The 20,235-nt window shown below is 47.8% G+C and overlaps 2 protein-coding genes across 3 annotated transcripts; both read left to right on the top strand.

Annotated features, from left to right (window-relative positions):
• Nucleotide 1: 1 nt before the first annotated feature.
• Nucleotides 2–7,505, top strand: LOC108932390 (transmembrane 4 L6 family member 1). Its single transcript, XM_018748746.2, has 7 exons — nt 2–380; nt 1,260–1,537; nt 2,676–2,853; nt 3,887–3,955; nt 5,772–5,917; nt 6,043–6,229; nt 7,337–7,505. Exons 3-7 carry the CDS (start codon nt 2,683–2,685, stop codon nt 7,349–7,351), a joined length of 588 nt encoding a protein of 195 aa, XP_018604262.1. The 5' UTR covers nt 2–380; nt 1,260–1,537; nt 2,676–2,682; the 3' UTR covers nt 7,352–7,505.
• A 4,549-nt stretch (nt 7,506–12,054) lies between these two features.
• Nucleotides 12,055–20,115, top strand: LOC108932097 (high-affinity choline transporter 1-like). 2 transcript variants are annotated; one of them, XM_018748291.2, is made up of 10 exons: nt 12,055–12,637; nt 13,537–13,614; nt 14,797–14,980; nt 15,147–15,260; nt 15,797–15,952; nt 16,134–16,282; nt 17,162–17,305; nt 17,506–17,659; nt 17,809–18,026; nt 18,218–20,115. In XM_018748291.2, the coding sequence occupies exons 3-10, from the start codon at nt 14,797–14,799 to the stop codon at nt 18,773–18,775; spliced, it is 1,677 nt and encodes a 558-aa protein (XP_018603807.2). In that variant the 5' UTR covers nt 12,055–12,637; nt 13,537–13,614; the 3' UTR covers nt 18,776–20,115. The 2 variants fall into 2 exon arrangements, with proteins under 2 accessions (XP_018603807.2, XP_018603808.2); XM_018748292.2 differs by lacking the exon at nt 13,537–13,614.
• The last annotated feature ends 120 nt before the right edge of the window (nt 20,116–20,235 follow it).

Here is a 20,235-nt window from a genome sequence, read left to right as displayed (position 1 = left end):
ACACACACACCCTTTCCGGTCTGCGAAGTGAGTTGAGAGCCCCGCGGTGGGAGCGCGCAGAGCGCACAACTGGAGACGCCCACACCCCCCAGGAGTCCGAGCTGAAACGGCCCACGAGTTTCCACAGCTCCGTCGCACCGATCGCTCACGAACGCCCCGCGGACGCGCGCGTCGGAGGTCCGGCGGCTGCACGGGCTGCGCGCCCCCGACGGAAAGGCGCTGCGAGGGAGCGAACGAGCGGCAGGGAGCGTTTAACTCTTCCACGACCACAGCGCGCATCCCGAAATACTCACATTGATTGATTTACTCGTTGAGCCAGTGCGTCTCACACTTCTATCACAGCTACTCTGCTTAGAAACACTTTACCAGAGTAATTCAGGGTAAGTACCTTGCTCAAGGGGGGGGATTCGACTCTGCGACCTCCCTGTGTCTAAACAAGGCAAGGGAGGGACTCGAACCACTGCGCCACCCGCACAACCCATTGTGCCAAACGGCTGGGAAACTGCGTACCACATCTGTTTACCACTTTTACCACGTTCACCAGTGCTCCGTTTTTCAGTAAACAAGAAGAACACACACACCTTGTTTTCTCGGCGACCATCCAGTTGCCACCATCCCACGTGACCCGGGGGACGGGGGGGCTCAAATGTCGGCCACGAGAAGAGTAAATAAGTGAAATCTGAAGAAGTCAGAATGTGAAATTAAGTGTGTGTTTCACGTGGTAAAAACTCTTCCAATCAATGTTGCACTTATCCGTTAATTTATTATTATTACTGTATCATTATTATTGTTGTTGTTGTGTGTGTTTGTTTAGGTGATACTTGACCCTCTGTTTGTGAATTTACTTACATTTTGTCCTAAATTTCTTACCGTGTCCTCAGATGACCCCCCCCCCTGCGGAGGAGCGTAATCTGGCTCTGCCTTTCAGGACAAAAATGTGTGTTTATCGTGCAGTTTGCTAATAGGGTCTCAGGACCCACCTCTGACCCCAGCTCCGGACACCCCCCTCCCCCCCGAGCGAGCGCGCACACACACACACACACACACACACACACACTAGAGACTAAAAAACAAAAAAAAAAAAAAAAAAAATCATTCAGAGGGAGATTTAGTTCCAGAAGCCAATAGAAATGTCCAGGAAAATCACACACACACACACACACACACCCGGTGTGCACCGACTGTTGGTATAATACACACAACCGCTATTTTGTAAACTTCGATGCTGAACTCAATGAAATATTTCCATTTTTTCCAAGGCCGACGCTCAGACGTGTTCCCAGGCCCCCCCCAGGTACAGGTCCTATTGAGCGGGGGCCTTCAAGGGGGGCATTGACCAGCAGGACAATGGTGCCACTGTCCCCCTGTCGCCAGTCCGTTTGCTCTCGCATTACTCTGCCGAGGAGCTCGCAGACGAGGTTCCGGAACTTTCCGCTCTTCCCAGCCTTTCGGGGCCACAGTCGACCCGTTCGGCCAAGTGCACATTGTGATCTTTCTAAGGAGCTGTCAGCGGGAGGGTCCTGGGCGAGTGAGACAGGTAAGAGCGGCAGCTTAGCTTGCTGTAATGAGGCTTTCTCTCTCTCTCACGCACGCACACTCAAAAGCTGTGAATAGTTGTCACTGCCTGTGACCAAAAATATAGTGACTCGATGTAAGAACAGGATTATTATAAGACTGCTGCAACATGTGCCATATGAGTGTCCCCCTGGGTGCCACCTTCCCTCGGTCTAAAATTTTTTCCACAACCTACAGCACAAAAGGCCTCAGTCAGATTTTCTCTCTTTTGAACCTTTTACATGTATTTATTTATCAGACACTTTTCTCCAAAGCGACTTCCAATGGATACTATGTAGTGTTATCAGCCCACACACCTTATTCACCGCAGTGACTTACACTGTTAGATACCCTACTTACACTGGGTCACTCATCCGTACATCAGTGGAACACACACACTCTCTCTGTCACTCAACCTGAACAGCATGTCTTTGGAGTGTGGGAGGAAACCAGAGCACCTGGAGGAAACCCACGCAAACACAGGGAGAACATGCAAACTCCACACAGACTGAGTGGGGATCAAACCCATGTCCTCTCGCACCACCCAGGTGCTGTGAGACAGCAGCGCTACTTGTCGCGCCACTGTGCCGGGTGCGGTAAACTTATGAATCAGCGCCGATTTACTGGAAGCGGCCGAATCGAAAAATATTTTTATTGGCCAAAGCCGTGTCGCAGTCATGCCATTAAGTTTGTTTCTCTAGCTGAACCATTTTCCCAGAATGTCTTACTTAAAACAACTCATCCACTCATACAGTAGGGTAATTTTTACTGAGTAAGTACCTTGTTCAGGGGTATTACAGCAGAAGGTCGCTTTTGAACCTCAGCCTTTTGATTCCAAAGGTAGCGATTCAAACTTGCTAAATGAACTAATGATAATTATAATAAAAATAGCGATTGCGATGATGATGGTGACACAGGGATTCATAAAGTGCTCTACTATCCTAATAATAAAAATATAACTGTGGTGTAAGGGTATTGCAGAGTATTTGGCTTCAGAGGTACTGGTAAGGTACGCCAGCAGGAGGTGGGGTTGAAACCCAGGTCCTTTGAATCCAAGGTGAAAGCGCTAACCGCCCCGCCACCTGCTGGTCCTCCTCTTACTGCGCCGCTGTCCTTTTCAGATACGCGATGTGCACGGGAAAGTGCGCGCGATGCACGGCGGGCCTCCTCTTCCCCCTGGGGCTGTGCGCCATCGTCGCCAACGTCCTGCTGTTCTTCCCCAACGGGGAGGTGTGGCGCAGCGAGGAGATCACGCAACACGTGTGGTTCTTCGGCGGCGTCGTCGGCGGCGGCGTCCTGGTGAGACTCCGGCCCCGGGAGCGAAAACCGAATCCCAGCCCTGCTGCTCTTTCAACAGAGCGAGAGATAGGGACCGAACGGGGCCGAAGTTCATGGCGACGCTCAGAAACGCTGATGGCTTTATTCCCCCCCCCCCAACTCCCCACCCCCCACCAGCACCTGGACCTCAAACCTTGAGTCTTAAACCCTCTGATTTATCATTTTTGAGCAGAAATCTCAGTTTCCTCATAAACGGACTCGTACAGCTGCTATCATACCTGATTGTGTATGATTAACCTGAGCAGATGAGATTAACGCTGGAGTGAGACGCGCGCACACACACACACACACACACACACACACACACACAAAAAGTGTTTCTGCGCGTGTGCCGCCACTTCTGCTTCTCACTCATCGCGCCTTCATGGATGTATTTCTCACATTTATTTTTATTGGGAGATAAAAACACTATACATATAACGCACATTAAATATTTAAATACATGAAGTATCCAAATAAATATTTCAATATAAATATTGAATTATACAAACATTTAAATATATGTTAAGTATTTCCTGCATTTTTTTTTTTTTTTTTTTTTTTTTTTACACCACCAATCTAACCCGTATTACAAGAAGAATGGAAAACGTGTTGGAATAAGTGAACCATTTCATTATCATAGTCTTAAGCATCAAAGAGATATGACTGCTTTTTAATTTTCATAATTTGGGGGAAGGACTTGAGAGTTTTCCAGAAATGATCGTCCCAAACTATGTTGTGTTTTTATCGAAAAAGTTTTTGTTTTGAGAAACTCGGGCCAAAGTTGCACGTAGGATGCCGGGCGAAGGGGTGTCCGTGAGCCACCGCGTTCCTGAGCGGTTAACGCTCCGCAGCGCTTCATCTAAAGCAGAGAGTGCAGCCCGTGGTAATTAGCGTGACACCGGGGGTCATACGGTCTCGTTCGGTTCCGCCTTCATGGTTCAGTGTCAAACTGAACGGTCGCGGCGGTCCGCATCCTCAGTTCACCTTGGGGCGGGTCGTGTGTCATTGACAGGTGTTCCTGCCGGCGCTGGTGATGAAGGCCGCCGGGAGGGAAGAGGGCTGCTGCGCCAACAGATGCGGAGTAAGTGAAACTTCACACTTTATCGAGCGCAGATGAGTGACCGATTACAGCGGCGACACCGCGGCTGTCACTTATTAACACCCCCAGCCCCTCCCCTCCCCTCCCCCACCCCTTCTCCACTGCGCCCAACATCTGGGCCGAGCGTTAACCACCGCACCTGTACGTGCGAGTGACGTTCTTTAGCGCGCTCAAAGGTCCATCAGCAGGGCCCTGCCGAAGGGAGACGCGGCGGACGGAAGCTGCGAAGCGCCCATCGGCTCCGGACGTGTCCACATCCGCGGTCCGAGTGCCGGAGGCGAACGCGGCGTCAACCTTGAACTTGTGCCTTATCGTGTGCTTCCGACGCAAATCACCCGGCGCTGCAGCTGCTGTGTGAGCAGTGGCGCCACCGTGAGCTGTAAAACCACGGAGAAACACGATCGCGAGCGGTCCGGCCGGCGTCACTTCTTTAGCTGCGCTCCGCAATATTTCAATATTTCATGACATGTATGTGGCAAAGGGTTTCGGGCGGCAGAACTGGACCGCAAACTGGTTTTTTGCACTTTTTGAAGTAAATTTATAATATACAGTATACACACATGCATTTTCAGAACCGCCTGTCCTATACAGGGTCGCGGGGAACCGGAGCCTAACCCGGCAACTCAGGGCATAAGGCCAGAGACACACCCAGGACGGGACGCCAGTCCGTCGCAAGGCACCCCAAGCGGGACTCGAACCCCAGACCTACCGGAGAGCAGGACCTGGTCCAACCCACCGCGCCACTGCGCCCCCTATATACAGTATATACACACACACACATTTTCAGAACCGCTTGTCCCTTACGGGGTCACAGGGAACCGGAGCCTACCCGGCAACACAGGGCGTAAGGCCGGAGGGAGAAGGGGACACACCCAGGACGGGACGCCAGTCCGCCGCAAGGCACCCCAAGCGGGACTTGAACCCCAGACCCACTGGACAGCAGGACTGCGGTCCAACCCACTGTATACAGTATATATATATATATATATATATATAATTTATTCCAAATAATAAATATATGTTCCAACACATATATTAAAGTACATATATTAATGTATTATGTAATCTGTTACATATAATACATATGTCATTGAAAAATATATAATTATAATATAATACATTAAATTATTTGGAATATATATGTTCCAACATGTATATTGTTAGGGTACATATATTAATGTATTACATAGTATATATAATACATATGTTATTGGAATATATTTACTGTATATTTTTTATCGTACCCCAAAACGTTGAAATATTGACTGTGTGTGACACTCAAACACTGGACACGTGGGCTGAGTTGGCAAACGGCTTCCTGAGATTGTGTAAATCTAACTGGGTGCTGTATAATGATACGGATGTATCCTAAAGAAATAAAATATTGTCAGTGAAATATAAAAAGATTAAACATTATACACGAAGGCAAGTTCAGGTGCTTTTCCCACCTGCCTGCCAAGTTGAGAAGAAAAAAAAAAACACAATTTTTTTTTTTTTTTTTTTTTTTTACTTTTTAAAACATATTTACATTACATTTGCATTTAGAAAACATTCGGAATACTTACATATATGTCCTAATGCATCTACATTGTAACAATTCATACGAAAGGTGTTTTAACCACTGTGCAACTGGCTAATGGAGACTTCATATTATAGTGTTATATTTTTAATTGTGTATAGATACATTTTATTGGAGACAAATTCCTGAAGGGGAAATGCAGAGAAGAAGAGTTTCTCGTAACTCGAATAAAACGAATTTAAGTGCCACACTGAATGAGATTTACCCCCCATTTCACAGATGATGGTTTCCATGGCGATGTCAGTCGTAGGCGCCGCGGGGGCTCTGTACTGCGTGGTGGTCTCTGCGCTCGGCCTCCGGGACGGACCCCTGTGTGACACGGGGACGGGGGACTTCGTGTACCCGTTCCTCAACCAGAGCCAAGGGTGACACCGCGCCGCACTCCCCGTCTCTCCGCCGGGGGTCTCGCCTCAACGACGGACGGACAGAGTGGCCGATCGACTTTTAACTCGTTGTGTCCTCTGCCCCCCGCCCCCATCCCCCCACACAGCGAAAGCTACTTGTCCAACCAGACGCTGTGGACAGCGTGCGTGAGGCCGGCTAACGTGGTTCTGTGGAACATCACGCTCTTCTCCATCCTGCTGGCACTGGGCTGCGTGGAGGCGCTGCTCTGCCTCGTACAGGTGATCAACGGGCTGCTCGGCTGTCTGTGCGGGACCTGCATTGGCAAGAGACAGGTAGGTTGCCGTAACAACCTCTAGCGACGCTGATAATGGGGTGAAAATCGGCTCTCTCCTGCGGCCTGGCAGAACCCCAAGGTCGCGGGTTCGAATCCCGCCTCTTGCTTCCGAACCCTGGAGCGAGGTACTTCACCAGAAATCGCTCCAGTAAAATTAGCCAGCTGTATAAATGGGTAAATCAGTGTAAACAGCTAAACGTCGTCAGTCAGTTTGGAGAAAAGCGTCGGATAAATGTAAATGCCTGGTTCACGTCGTATAGTTAAGGGCACTTGGCTGTTCTGTAAAATGAATGAGCGCAAAGGCCTCACGAAGGGAGTTTACACTGAAAATACAGTGGAAAAACCAAGGACAGAGGGAGTAAGAGGGACGTCCAGCTCACTCTTTCTGTAAATGTTCGTGATGAATCTGTTACAGTTCGCTCACAGGTCACGGTTCTTACATGTCACGGCCAGCAGGGGGCGGAGTAGTTAGACTTGCTGCCTTATGCTGCCTTACACCGAGTCACTTTGGATCAGAGAAGGGGTTATTGGTTCTGTAGAAATGAAATAAAGTGAAATAATAATAATAATAACTTCATTGTCATTTATATATTATTATTATAATATATTGCCCAATGCGCCGAACGGTGTGGGAGGATCAAAGTCTAATTATAATATATATTTATTATATGTTATATAACATTTATAATATAATATTATTATGTTCTATAATTATTATTATATGTTATTTGTTATTTGTTCTGTGTTACACCATGGTCTCCATAGAAACGACATTTCATTCCACTGTATACAAGCTGTATAGAGGAATGACGACGAAAACTACTTGAACTAATAATAATAATAAGAGAAATTAAAATAGAAATAAAACAGAAATAAAAATATTTCTAAGAAGGCAGTCAGCGAGGACATCGAGTCAGCCCAGCACACAGGTCACGGATCCTGAAATTACTAAAAATACAACCTGAGCTGTTTCTGCTTTGTATTCTTATCTCAGGTATTTACTGTATTTACTGTATTATCTCAGGTATTTACTGTATGTAAAGGTACGATACTGAGTTAAAAGGACAGTCAGAACCCTGAACACTGTTTTTTCCTTCCTTCGCAGGCAGGAGATGCCTGAGGAGACTGGCACGCCGCACAGCAGCAACCCTGTACGCACACCCTGCACACACACCCGTGGGACGAGGAGCACCCGTGCGTCACCTTTACACACGCTTTATGGAAACGATGTACAATAAACTGACAATTATAAAGCAACATCTATGCGAGGAGGGCATACGATCAAGTGAAAAAGTGCCGAAAAACTGCCTTTCATATTTCTCCTCTCGTGCTTCTGTTTTTTCTTGGAAACTATGTACTGTTGCACTTGCACACTTAGCCCGAACCTTGTCTTTTTGTTCGTTTCCATCGATGTTACTCTGACTCGTACTAAAGTCCGTGAAGCTGCAGATTTTTGGCTTTTTCTCGCATTATGCAATGTGTTATAGTGTAATATTTTAACTGCCTTGGACAGATTTTTCTTCCCTTTTCCCTCGTTCACTGTGCAGTAACTCTTCTCACCAGCAGATGGCGTGTTTGTTGAAGTGATCGAAAGAATCCAGTTAAAATAGCGACAGTCCCGCATAAAGTCAATTAGCTGAATGCATTTTCATTTGCTTGTTTATTCAGTAGTGGAATTATACACATTTATTAAAACATTTATTTATTATATACATTTATTAAAACTTATTGTTTTAATGTCATTAGATGTTACGCTGTTAAATTGGAGAATACGGTACAAAATGCAGGGGGGTGCAGTAGCGCAGTGGGTTTGACCGGGTCCTGCTCTCAGGTGGGTCTGGGGTTCGAGTCCCGCTTGGGGTGCCTTGCGATGGAGTGGTGTCCCGTCCTGGGTGTGTCTCCTCCCTCTCCAGCCTTGCGCCCTGTGTTGTTGGGTTAGGCTCCGGCTCCTTGCGACCCTGCAGGAGACAAGCGGTTCAGATGATGTGTGTGTGTGTGGGTACAAAATGCAGAACTGAGGGTATCTCTGCACTCTAACATTTCTTTAACTTGTAAAGCAGAACGATTAATGCGGTAAAGGATGATGAGGTCGAGTTCCCACCTGGTTTTACACCTTAATCACTACTTACTACTACTAGTGAATGCGTTGGCATACATTGTGTAATAATTAATATTTCGTGGTTGTTCTGGCTTGTAATATAACCAATAATGGTTCACTTTTACACACACACACACACACACACACACATTTACACTGACGGTTTTTTTTTGTGCTCGAGGATTTGTTTCGAAGATATGAATAAGGCAAAGTTTCCTTATCGTATCTCACAATAACACAAAACATTATTAATAACTTTATATTAATGATGCGTTTCTCTAAGCTGGCTGATGATGTGAGGTTTGTGCACTAAGGCGCGTACACTAATTTACCCATTTATGGTATGGGCAATTTTTACTGTGCTAGTTCAGGGTAAGTAGTTTCATCAAGGGTACTGGAGGAGGTGGGATTGGAACCCAGAACCTGCCACTGTCAGGTTACCAACCAGTATGTCACTTGCTTTCTCCAGAATGCAAAAAACCCTTTGGTAAACAGTAAATACCATTCTCTCCTTAATTTGTCTAACCATATATGTTTGTTCCTATATTTAAATATTTATCAGACACTTTTGTCCAAGGCGACTTCCAGCAAACTCTACGTAGTGTTACCAGCCCGCACACCTTATTCACTGTGGTGACTTACACTGCTAGATACACTACTTACACTGGGTCACTCATCCATACATCAGCGGAACACACACACACTGTCACTCATATGCTATGGGGGAACCTAAACAGCATGTCTTTGGACTGTGGGAGGAAACCAGAGCACCTGGAGGAAACCCACACAGACACAGGGAGAACATGCAAACTCCACACGGATTGAGTGGGGGTCGAACCCACGTCCTTTCGCACCACCCAGGCGCTATGAGACAGCAGTGCTACTCGCTGTAGCACCGTGCCACCCGCATGTGTGTCCACCCATGTCTTATATGTGAAAAAATGTCATAAAGGTACAAACACCTTCATACACTTTAATTATATAGTTGAGTTAATATTCATACAGGCAGGATATTTCTGTGCTTCCAGAAACAGTAAGACACAAGACATATATATGTGTGTGTAATTATAATGTATAGCTGAAACATACTAAATATACCATATAACTATATCATAAACCTGCCCATACATGTGTGTAAGAGTAGCTGTTGGTCAGGTGGGTAATGTGTCATACAGCAGAACGTTCTAGAAAAAAGAAAGAAAAAACGCATACGGTGCTGAGAAGTAGCGGAGTGGCAAATTTCAGCAGGCCTCCGTTCCGCTCCACTTTTCCGCTCAGTTTCCGTTCTTTTCTCCAGGGGAGTCGGGAGTAAAGACGAAGTAATAATTGATTTAATGAGATCGTTAGGAGCCAATTACAGCGTTCCCAGCGGAGAGCCTCCGATGGGCTGCGCACACACGCACACACACACACACACACACACACGCACGTACATTACAGGAGGCACCTTTTAAAACCACTGAATGTAGGCGCTCAATTATCAGCACTGAAGCTGCTGCGGGTTCGAGTCACGCTTTGGGCAGCGCTGAGGTTAAGTGAAAAAAACAGGTGTCTTTTGTCATATTCATATCCGCCTCCTTTCCTCGGCTGATTTGGTGTGGAGCTGCCCAGAGGCCTCGCCCCTTACCGCGGTATGGTTGCATGTTCGGTTGTGGTAAGAATGCCGGTGAACCTGTTGGGTAAAGTTACGGACCAGCTCTGTCAGTGTGGCAGGGACACTCCTGCTACATTCTAGTCGCGTTAGTAACAAATTGCATCCTGTCCTTTATTCCCGCAAGTTCACATCCCCTCTGACTCAACAAAACAGGCTGACAGCACCGAGGTCCATTTGCAGAAGTGTGATTCACTCAGCTTGTAGTGTAGTGGTTGGAACTGCTTGCTTTATACCCAAAGGTCATAGGTTCAAATCCCACATCCAGCTCTAACACCCTTGATCAAGGTACTTACCATAAATTGGTCTGGTAAAACTACCCAGCTGTGTAAAAGGGTAAATAATTGTATGTAGGTTAAAATTAGAAGCTGCTTCAGAGAAATACACACACATGCTGACTGAAGCCACCCGTCCCATGTGGGGTCGTGGTGAACCGGAGCCTAACCTGGCAACAGAGGGTGCAAGGCAGCAGGGGGAGGGGATCCACCCGAGATGGAATGTCAGTCTGTTGCAGGGCACCCCAAGCAGGACTTGAACCCCAGACCCACTGGAGATCAGGACCAGGCCAAACCCACTGCATCACTGCACCCCCCCACTTGGAGAAATACATGCTGTAGGCATATTTAAAAAAATATATAATATGTCTTACAGTACATACTGGGACAGCTGGTAGCATCGTGATTAGCACTACTCCCTTTGGACCGAAAGGTTGCCGGTTCAATGCTCACATCTGGCTGTAGTACCCTTGAGCAAGGTACTTACCCTAAATTGCTCCAGTAAAATTACCCTGCTGCATAAATGGCACAGTGGCACAGCGAGTAGTGCTGTTGTCTCTCAGTGCCTGGATGGTGTGAGAGGATGTGGGTTCGATCCCTGCTCAGTCTGTGTAGAGTTTGTGTATTCTCCCTGTGTCTGTGTGGGTTTTCTCTGGGTGCTCTGGTTTCCTCCCACACTCCAAAGACATGCTGTTCAGGTTCACCCATAGTGTGTGAGTGACAGAGAGAGAGAGAGAGAGAGAGTGTGTGTGTGTGTGTGTTCCACTGATGTATGGATGAGTGAAAATAGTGTATCTAGCAGTGTAAGTCACCGTGGTGAATAAGGTGTGTGGGCTGATAACACTACATAGAGTTCATTGGAAGTTGCTTTGGACAAAAGTGTCTGCTAAGTGAATAAATGTACATGGGTTACAAGGTACAATGTAACCTTAACACTGTAAGTGGCTTTAAAGAAAAGCAGCAGGTAAATGTACATATATTTGTTCCAAGTGAAATTGTGTTTAAGGGTGTACCGTCATAAACACCTTTCCTCATGAAGCACCTTTGAACGATAACGAAAGGGCAGAAATGACTGAGAAGCCTGTGCTGTTTTGTGGAAACTCTTTTTCACTTCAAAGGAAAGCTAAAAAAGAAAACTTGTGCTGCTTCTGAACTCTGACCGATTTTCTTAGAATAAGAAAAAGTAATTTAATTTCCTCAGCAACCCAGGTTGTTACAGTTGTTTAAACAAATTGTTCTGCTCAAAAAAGCAGAAATAACCAAATCACACTTCCATTTCTTCAGTCCAGTCTATCTATCTATCTATCTATAGAGTACACCATATGTATATACATATATATGATACAGCTATCTATTCTCTATATATCTATATACACATATAGACATATGGGTAGATTACACCGTATCTATCTATCTATCTCTCTATCTATCTATTTATAGAGTACACCATATGTATATACATATATGGTACAACTATCTAGTCTCTATATATCTATATAGATATATAGATAGATTACACCAAATCTATCTATCTATCTATCTATCTATCTATCTATCTATGTTCGGTACGGTCGGTGAGATGATTGTTACCGAAACCGTGGAACATAACCCTGACGTGTTTGGGAAACGCGGTGCAGCCGGGTCACGGCACCAGACCTCGACTCACCGCCGCAGGGGGGCGGGAGGGGCCTCCGTCTCCTCTTGATTTTCATTCCCCTTGAAATTGTTATTGTTTTCATCAGTATTATTTTAATTATTGTCAGAAAAAGGGTTTTTGTTTCTCTGTGTTTATTTTTCCTCCGAAAGAATTTGCTTTGTAGGGTTGCAGAAGGGCGGATCCTTTGGAGCCAGAAGGCCCATTGTCTGTTATCGCAGTATCTCTGAGACGTTCTGTACATGTTTACTCCACTTGTGTTTGTTCGGACAAACGTGTTTGAAGGCTTCGCACCTTGCAGGCAGTGTCCTCGGCCGGCTAAGACACCAAAAATGGGGCACGTGCTTTTTCATAAGCTGAGAGGGCAGAAGGACAGTGGGTGTGTGCATGTGTGTGTGTGTGCGTGTGTGTGTGTGTGTGTGTGTGTGTGTGTGCGTGTGTTGCATAACTGCCAGACGCTCACGATGCAGCTCAATTAAAACCACGAGCGAACCTGGCACTGATCCGCCCGGATGATCAGAGGAAGCGCTCAGTGGACCCAGGCATAAATACCGCGGTGCAGGTGGAGCGGAGATGCAGTGAGGGTCCGGCTGAAGCGGCGCCAGGTGCCACAGCGTCCATCGGGCCCGCGTTGATGTTTCTGGAGTTGGCCTCCAACGACTCGTCTTCGGGGAGCTGCAGCAGCGCCGTTTTCACAATTTGGAAGTCGCACGAAATATTTGCGGGGTGTGCGTATATTTCTTTTGCTCTCTTTGCAGACATGTGGCACGTGGTCAGACACATGGTAACGCACCATGCCGCTCTTTCCGGCGTTTTCTCCACCAGTCACCGTGGAAGGAGACACATCTTCGTCTGGGTTTAACGGACGATGCTCATATTTGGAAGCTGTTGGATATTATTGATTATCTCAAGATGTGGTTATTTAAATGGCACGTGCACGTGGTCAACATCTCCATTATCAATGTAATTGATTAGAGTTATTGATGCAGCCGCTTACAGGTGCTTCCATGGCTATTCAGTGGGAAGGAGTGCGTTGTAGGTGTTGTGACGAATGGTCTCGGATTGTTCGCTGACTGCTGCTGAGCTGAGTCAACGAGACTGAAGTCGACCGAGAATTTTATGTTTTAAATTTCAAAGCCACTGCAGGAAGGAAGAGGGTTAAAGGGAACGGCGGCGGTAAGGTAAACAGGGTAAATTTAGCGTTAAGTACAAAAACAGGTGGGAAAGGCTCTCAAAGTGGGCGTGGTGATGATTATTCACAGTGACACAGTGAGTAGTGCTTCTGTCTCTCAGTGCCTGGATGGTGTGAGAGGATGTGGGTTTGATCCCCACTCAGTCTGTGTGGAGTTTGCATGTTCTCCCTGTGCCTGTCTGGGTTTCCTCTGAGTGCTCTGGTTTCCTCCCACACTCCAAAGACATGTTGTTCAGGTTCACCCAGAGTGTATGAGTGACAGAGAGAGTGTTTGTGTTCCACTGATGTATGGATGAGTGACCCAGTGTAAGTAGTGTATCTAGCAGTGTAAGTCACCGTGGTGAATAAGGTATGTGTGCTGATAACACTACATAGAGTTAACTGGGAATTGCTTTGGAGAAAAGTATCTGTTAAATGAATAAATGTATTCCACAGGTGGTGCACAAGTGCCATTTGGAGGCTCCTGTGGAACTCATCTGACAACTGTCCTTCTAGAGAGGAGAAGAAACAAAAGTTTGTCCTTTATCACTTAATTAATTCCCTACTTTCTAAGAATTATTAACATGCAGTGAAATGACCGAGTACCTCTAAACATTGCTGTGTGTGTGTGTGTGTGTTCATCTTGGTTAACCTCTCAGTGCTATTTTTTCTTTCTCTGAACTGTGTTTCTGAGATTTACATTTACGTGTATTCATTTATGGGGGGTGCAGTGGCGCAGCAGGTTTGAATTATGCCTCTTCTCTGGCGGGTCTGGGGTTCGAGTCCCGCTTGGGGTGCTTTGTGCCAGACTGGTGTCCCATCCTGGGTGTGTCCCCTCCCCCTCCAGCCTTGCGCCCTATGTGGGCAGGTTAGGCTCCGGCTTGCTGCGACCCCGCTCGGGACAATCGGTTTCTGACAGCGTGTGTGTGCGTGTGTCTTCTCCAAAGCAATGTACATCTCGCAGAAAATACAATGTGTTTGTTATGTTAGTGGTAATAATGCGTTGATGATAATTAAAGCACGGAGGTTCTCAGTTCTGGCTGTGTTGTGGTGGAATGACCTCCCCCTCTCACTCAGAACTGCTGAATCTCTATCCATGTTTAAAAAGAGCCTGAAAACTCACTTCACCCATCACCTCTTAAGTTCATCACACACACACACACTGTCTGAAACTGCTTGTCCTGAGCAGGGTCGTGGCGAACCAGGTGATCAGGAGCCATGGATATGCAGGTAAAATGTAATGCAGCTACTCTTGTGATGAACGTTGGTTCATGCAGTGGAAAGAAACAAACTAACTGCACTTAAGAATCACACATTTGCATCTAAGTGTCTCTTCCTGCTCATGTAATGAACACACTGTATTTCATATGAGATGTTTGTCGCTTTGGGGAAAAGCGTCTGATAAATTAATGCATGTAATTGATAATGCATTGATAATTACATTAGCAGAAGTGATGCCTGTGATTTTTCATAAAGTCATGACTTGTGACCTCAAGCTCCCGGTGAGACAAATCAAATTGCACTTTTCACCGAACACTGAGATGTTTAAAAAGGAAGGGAGCGTTAATTTTGCCCGATCAAATTTCCTGACGTGTGCGATGTTGCGCTCGTGTGGGATCATCGCGTCGCTATCAGTCAGTGATTTGCAGAGATGAAGCGGCGGCTCAGAGATGCAGCTCCTTTCGCCTTTCTTTGCTCCCCCTGTTTTAACTAAAGATGACGGTGAACATCCCTGGTCTGGTGTCCGTGGTCGTGTTTTACCTGGTCGTCCTGGGCACGGGAATCTGGGCCTCCAAGAAGTCCAAGAAAGAGGAGAAGAAATGCACGGGCAAGGAAAGTGAGATCGCCATGGTGGGCGGGCGAAACTTGAACATCTGGGTCAGCATCTTCACAACCACCGGTGGGTTCTGGCTCTGAAGATTAACGCGACGTCGCAGGACTGTTTTACACAGTTCCCGGAGTGCGAGCAGCATTAGGGACCAAACCCAAGGCCTGAACCCAACACCCTTCTGGTCTCAGATGTATGATGTATGTCATGAGTGAATAATGTTCCCATCTCTCCATAGCCACATGGATAGGAGGAGGCTTCATCCTGGGTAATGCTGAAGTCACCTACCTACCAAACAAGGGCTTGTTGTGGGTCATCGCTCCCATTGGCTTCGCCCTCAACCTCATTGTAGGTAAGGGAAGCTCCTGGACCATCGTATCCAGGCACCGAACATGTACTTCAAATTTACTACCTCTTCCACTCTTTCCTTGTACCGAAGATCACTTGACCTTCACAACACAAGACTCCTTCCTGTTTTTCTCTAGTCTTTCAGGGGAAAAAAACATTGTCTTCGTACACATGCATACGGAGGGAAGTGTTGAAGGTTGTATGCATGCAATGCTTTAAATCCCACTCTTTTTCCAGCTCAAATCTAGTGTCACCACACATTTGACCAGTGACTCTTTAGGAGGTAACAGGCCAACCTGAGCCGATGAACATCGACCTCAGCCTCTGATCTTATGGCACCACTTTATCGTCGAACACGCAACGGGTGCTTCTTTCGGTCACCCTCACTGGCTCAGCTACTTTGCAGCAATGGATTATATATTACGGTGCTACACATTAACACCTTAATGACACATTAATCGTGCTGGAGATGAGGAGAGGAGCGAGCCAGCTGAGTGTCCTGGTTTTCCCAAAACCCTGTCCCGATCTTTTTTCACACAGCCGCGCTGTTTTTCGTCAGACCGGTACATAAAAGGAAATATGTGACCGTTATGGACCCGTTTCAAGAAAAATATGGCGACACGCTGACCAGCGTGCTCTTCATTCCGTCTTTGCTGGCAGATGTTTTCTGGGTGGCCTGCATCCTGGCGGCATTAGGTGAGAGAACCAAGTCCATGCTTACTGTGCTCTCGGCATCCACCTCCAGCGGTGGTGACCCTCCAGATAAAGGGGTACGGGTAGTTCCCAGAACTTCGGCTGTAACCTTTTTGAACTTGCATGAGAAGACCTGCTGATCTGGAATATGAACTCTTTTGGCTTTTCTTGCCGTGAGTTGCAGGCGGCACAATGAGCGTGATCCTGGACATACCGTCCCACTTGGCTGTGATCATCTCGGCGGCTGTGGCCATCATGTACACGCTGCTGGGTGGTCTGTACTCGGTGGCGTACACAGACGTCATCCAGCTATTCCTCATGCTCCTGGGCCTGGTGAGCAGAGATGCCTGTGGAACCATAAGATCTCCTGTGACTTGTGGTACTCCATGTCTGAATAAAGCCACCAGTTGGCATTCCTCGTCTTTACTCAGTGCTTCAAAAAAATCTCCTTACTACAGCAGATGACCAAGTGTTTGGCTCCTAGAATATACAACGGTGAACAAGTTGGGTCAATGTGAAGCAGAAACAGCTTTGGATTATAATTATAACTGTAACTCTTATATTTGGGTGGCACAGCAAGTAGTGCTGCTGTCTCACAGCACCTGGAGAGGACATGGGTTCGATCCCCACTCAGTCTGTGTGGAATTTGTGTGTTCTCCCCGTGCCTGTGTGGTTTTCCTCCAGGTGCTCTGGTTTCCTCCCACAGTCCAAAGACATGCTGTTCATGTTCACTCAGAGTGTGTGAGTGACAGAGAGTGTGTGTGTGTGTGTGTGTGTTCCGCTGATGTATGGATGAGTGACCCAGTGTAAGTAGTGTATCTAGCAGTGTAAGTCACTGCAGTGAATAAGGCGTGTGGGCTAGTAACACTACATAGAGTTCATTGAAAGTTGTTCTGGAGAAAAGTGTCTGATAAGTAAATAAATTGAAATAACCCAACTACATCTATTAGACTGCTGTGGTCACCTTTTATCACACACTGATTTCTAAAGCAATAAGCTGAATTATACACAAAAAAGATTTTCACATCTAAAATATTGTGGCATTATTGCTCATCAATTAGCTGGGATTTATTGGCTGAGAGCTGACTGGCTGAATGACTGAGTGCTGATTGATGCAGCTCTGACTGGCTGAGTGCTGATTGGCTGAGCGATGACTGGCCTAGTACTGATTGGCTGAGTGCTAATTGGCTCTCCTGACCTCTGAATTTACAGTGGTTCTGCGTGCCCTTCGCGCTCCTCAGCCCGGCATCGGCAGACATCACGTTCACGGCCGTCAACGAGCTCTACCAGCCGCCCTGGATTGGCAGGCTGGAGCTGCGGGACGTGGGCAAGTGGCTGGACGACCTGCTAATGCTGGTACCGTCAGCAAGGGATGAACAAAACTGTTTTATATACAAGTCATATTTACAACATGCACATTTATAAGCGATACTTCAAGCAGGCTTTGGGGTATCAGGTACTACGGCAATTTCAGCCCTAGGCGGCGCAACACTTGTGACTGGATGACCTTCTAGATCGGCCCTTGGTGATGCTCCTTGATGATCCTCCTTTCGTAGACCATGGGTGGAGTTTGCTACCAAGCACTCTATCAGAGGATCCTGGCCACCGCCACTGTGAGACAGGCCCAGATCACGTGTTATGCAGGTGCTGCCATGTGCATCATCCTGGGCGTTCCACCCATCCTCATAGGCGCTGTGGCCGCTTCCACAGGTACCGGATATTTCAGAGATTCACTGAAACGTAAAAGACCAAACGTCGCTTTCAGCAGGAACCGAAACACGGGTTTCGGTGGCTGGTCGCGGGAGCGGAGTTCCTTCGTTTTTTTGTTTGCCAAGAGTGGTTTGTGCCTCCTTCCTTAGACTGGAACCAGACCAGCTATGGACTGCCCACACCCTACGAGCAGGACAAAGCGGGCTCCATCCTGCCCATCGTCCTGCAGTACCTCTGCCCCCCGTTCGTCTCCATCGCCGGAATCGGGGCCATCGCCGCCGCCGTGATGTCGTCGATCGACTCCGCCCTCCTGTCCTCCTCCTCGCTCTTCGCTCGCAACATCTACAAGAACATCATCAGGAGGAAGGTGAGAGTTTTGGGGTGGCGGTTGGGATGATGGAATTGGGAAGTTCCAGCTACCTGAGGAGAATATCAAACTTAAAAATAAACTGAGCTCAGGTGTGAAAATATCGATGGGTTATGTCAGTGGATCAGATTCCGGGGTTTCGTTCTCCTCCCGTTGCGAACCAAGAGCGTCTCTTCTGGTTGCCTCCACAGAAGGCCTCCGAGCGGGAGATCTTGTGCGTGGTCAAGGTGTCCGTCTTGCTCTTCGGAGCGCTCGGCACCGGTCTGGCCATGACCACCTCCTCCGTGTTCGTCTTTTGGTACCTGAGCGGCGATATGATGTACGGGGTCGTTTGCCCCCAACTTCTGGCCGTTTTCTTCCTGTCGAGCTACACCAACGGCTACGGCTCAGCGGTGGGCCTCGTGGCCGGGGTGTCGCTGCGCTACCTCATGGGCGAGCCCACTCTGCGGCTTCCCCCGCTCTTGATCTTACCGGGCTGCCGGATCGAGGATGGCGTCCACGTGCAGTACTTCCCCTTCCGCACGACCACCATGCTGGCCGCCCTCGCCGTCATCCTGCTGGTGTCCCGCCTGGCATCCTTCCTCTTCCTCCACGGCCTGCTCCCCGAGCGATGGGACATCTTCGGGGTTCGGCGGCCCGCCATCACCCTGAGGGACGTGGCTCCGAAAGAGCTTCCGGAGGACAGCGCCCTGAACTCGGCTCTGCCGTTCACGTCTCTGAATGACGCGAAGCCGGACGCTTTGGAATGAGGGAGACCGTGCGCTCGGCTCATGGCGCCCACCTGGTTCACCTCACACACATTAACACACGTGTAACGACTACGGATCCTCACTCCAGGCCCAGTGTTTCACGCAAACAAAGGAGTGGTTGAAGGCTTTATGGAACAATCTGCATTGTTCTACCAAACAGCGGCGTGTCCCTCATGCATTTCCCTCGTTCGCACATGCCTGGGAAAGGCTTCCGGAAGCTATTTCACTCAGTAATTTCCGTGAACCGGCCCGCACGACACAGAGGGTAGCGCTGGTGCCTCACAACTCCCGGGTTGCCCGTTGGGACGCAGGTTCAAAAGCGGCTCAGTCTGTGTGGAGTTTGCATGTTCTGCCCGTGTTCGCGGGGGATTCCTCCAGGTGCTCTGGTTTCCTCCCACAACCCCAAGACATGTGCTGCAGGTGGACCGATGACTCGAAGTTGCCCTCGGTGTGTGTGAGTGAACGAGTGCGTGTATCTTGCAACAAACTGGTGTCCCAACCCGTCCTAACCTTAATCCTACCTCAAAGCCTGTGCTTCTGGAATAGGCTCTAGTCCACCATGACCCTGGAGTGGGCAAGCAGTTATCAATAACCGATGCTGCTATGATCCAGAGCCAATGCAGGTAAATAGAGGCTAGGAAGGTGGGGTCACCCCAGGACAGGAGCCACTTCTGGTCACTCAATCACTCACTCACTCACTCACTCACTCACACACATCTTCACAAGGACAGCTGAGAGACACCAGTTCACCTGAATGTGGAAGGTGGGAGGGGCCATTGCGAGCATGGCCAGAACATACATTCGCTATTAGCGATTAGCAACACGCTAACCCAGTGCAGTGGATAACTGCAGAGTGTCTTCCTGTGCTTTCAATACTTGTGTTCACTTCTGTCCGTGCAACTCCAGCATTATATTTTCTATATGTGCACTTCAGTGCATCTTCATGTTCTGCTGGTAACCTAGTGGTTTGAGCTGCTACCTGTGGACCTGAAGGTTATAGGTTCAAGTCCCACCTCCAGCTTTAGTACCCTTAAGTAAGGTACTCGCCCTGAATTCCTCTGGTAAAATTACCCGGCTGTATAAATGGGTAAGTAATTATCGTACCCTAACGTTGCAATGGAAAAAAGTGTCAGCCGAATCAATAAATGTAATCGGGAAAGCTGTGCCATGAACTTTTTAACACCCCTGTTACTTTAATGATCACAGATTTGTAGAAATGTTAATTTTTTTGCTGCTGCTGCTGCGAAAATCCTGCTAAAATAAAAGTGAAGAATAAACGGGCCCTGTTATTCTGCCAAAGCCAATGTGTCGTATGAGGTACGGAAACAGCATAGACACACACACACACACACACACACATTTTCAGAACCGCTTGTCCCATACGGGGTCGCGGGGAACCGGAGCCTACCCGGTAACACAGGGCGTAAGGCCAGAAGGGGAGGGGACACACCCAGGACGGG

Source organism: Scleropages formosus, chromosome 10, assembly GCF_900964775.1.
Source record: "Scleropages formosus chromosome 10, fSclFor1.1, whole genome shotgun sequence".
In the NCBI taxonomy this organism is placed as follows: domain Eukaryota; kingdom Metazoa; phylum Chordata; class Actinopteri; order Osteoglossiformes; family Osteoglossidae; genus Scleropages; species Scleropages formosus.
This window is presented reverse-complemented; position numbering and strand designations above follow the sequence as displayed.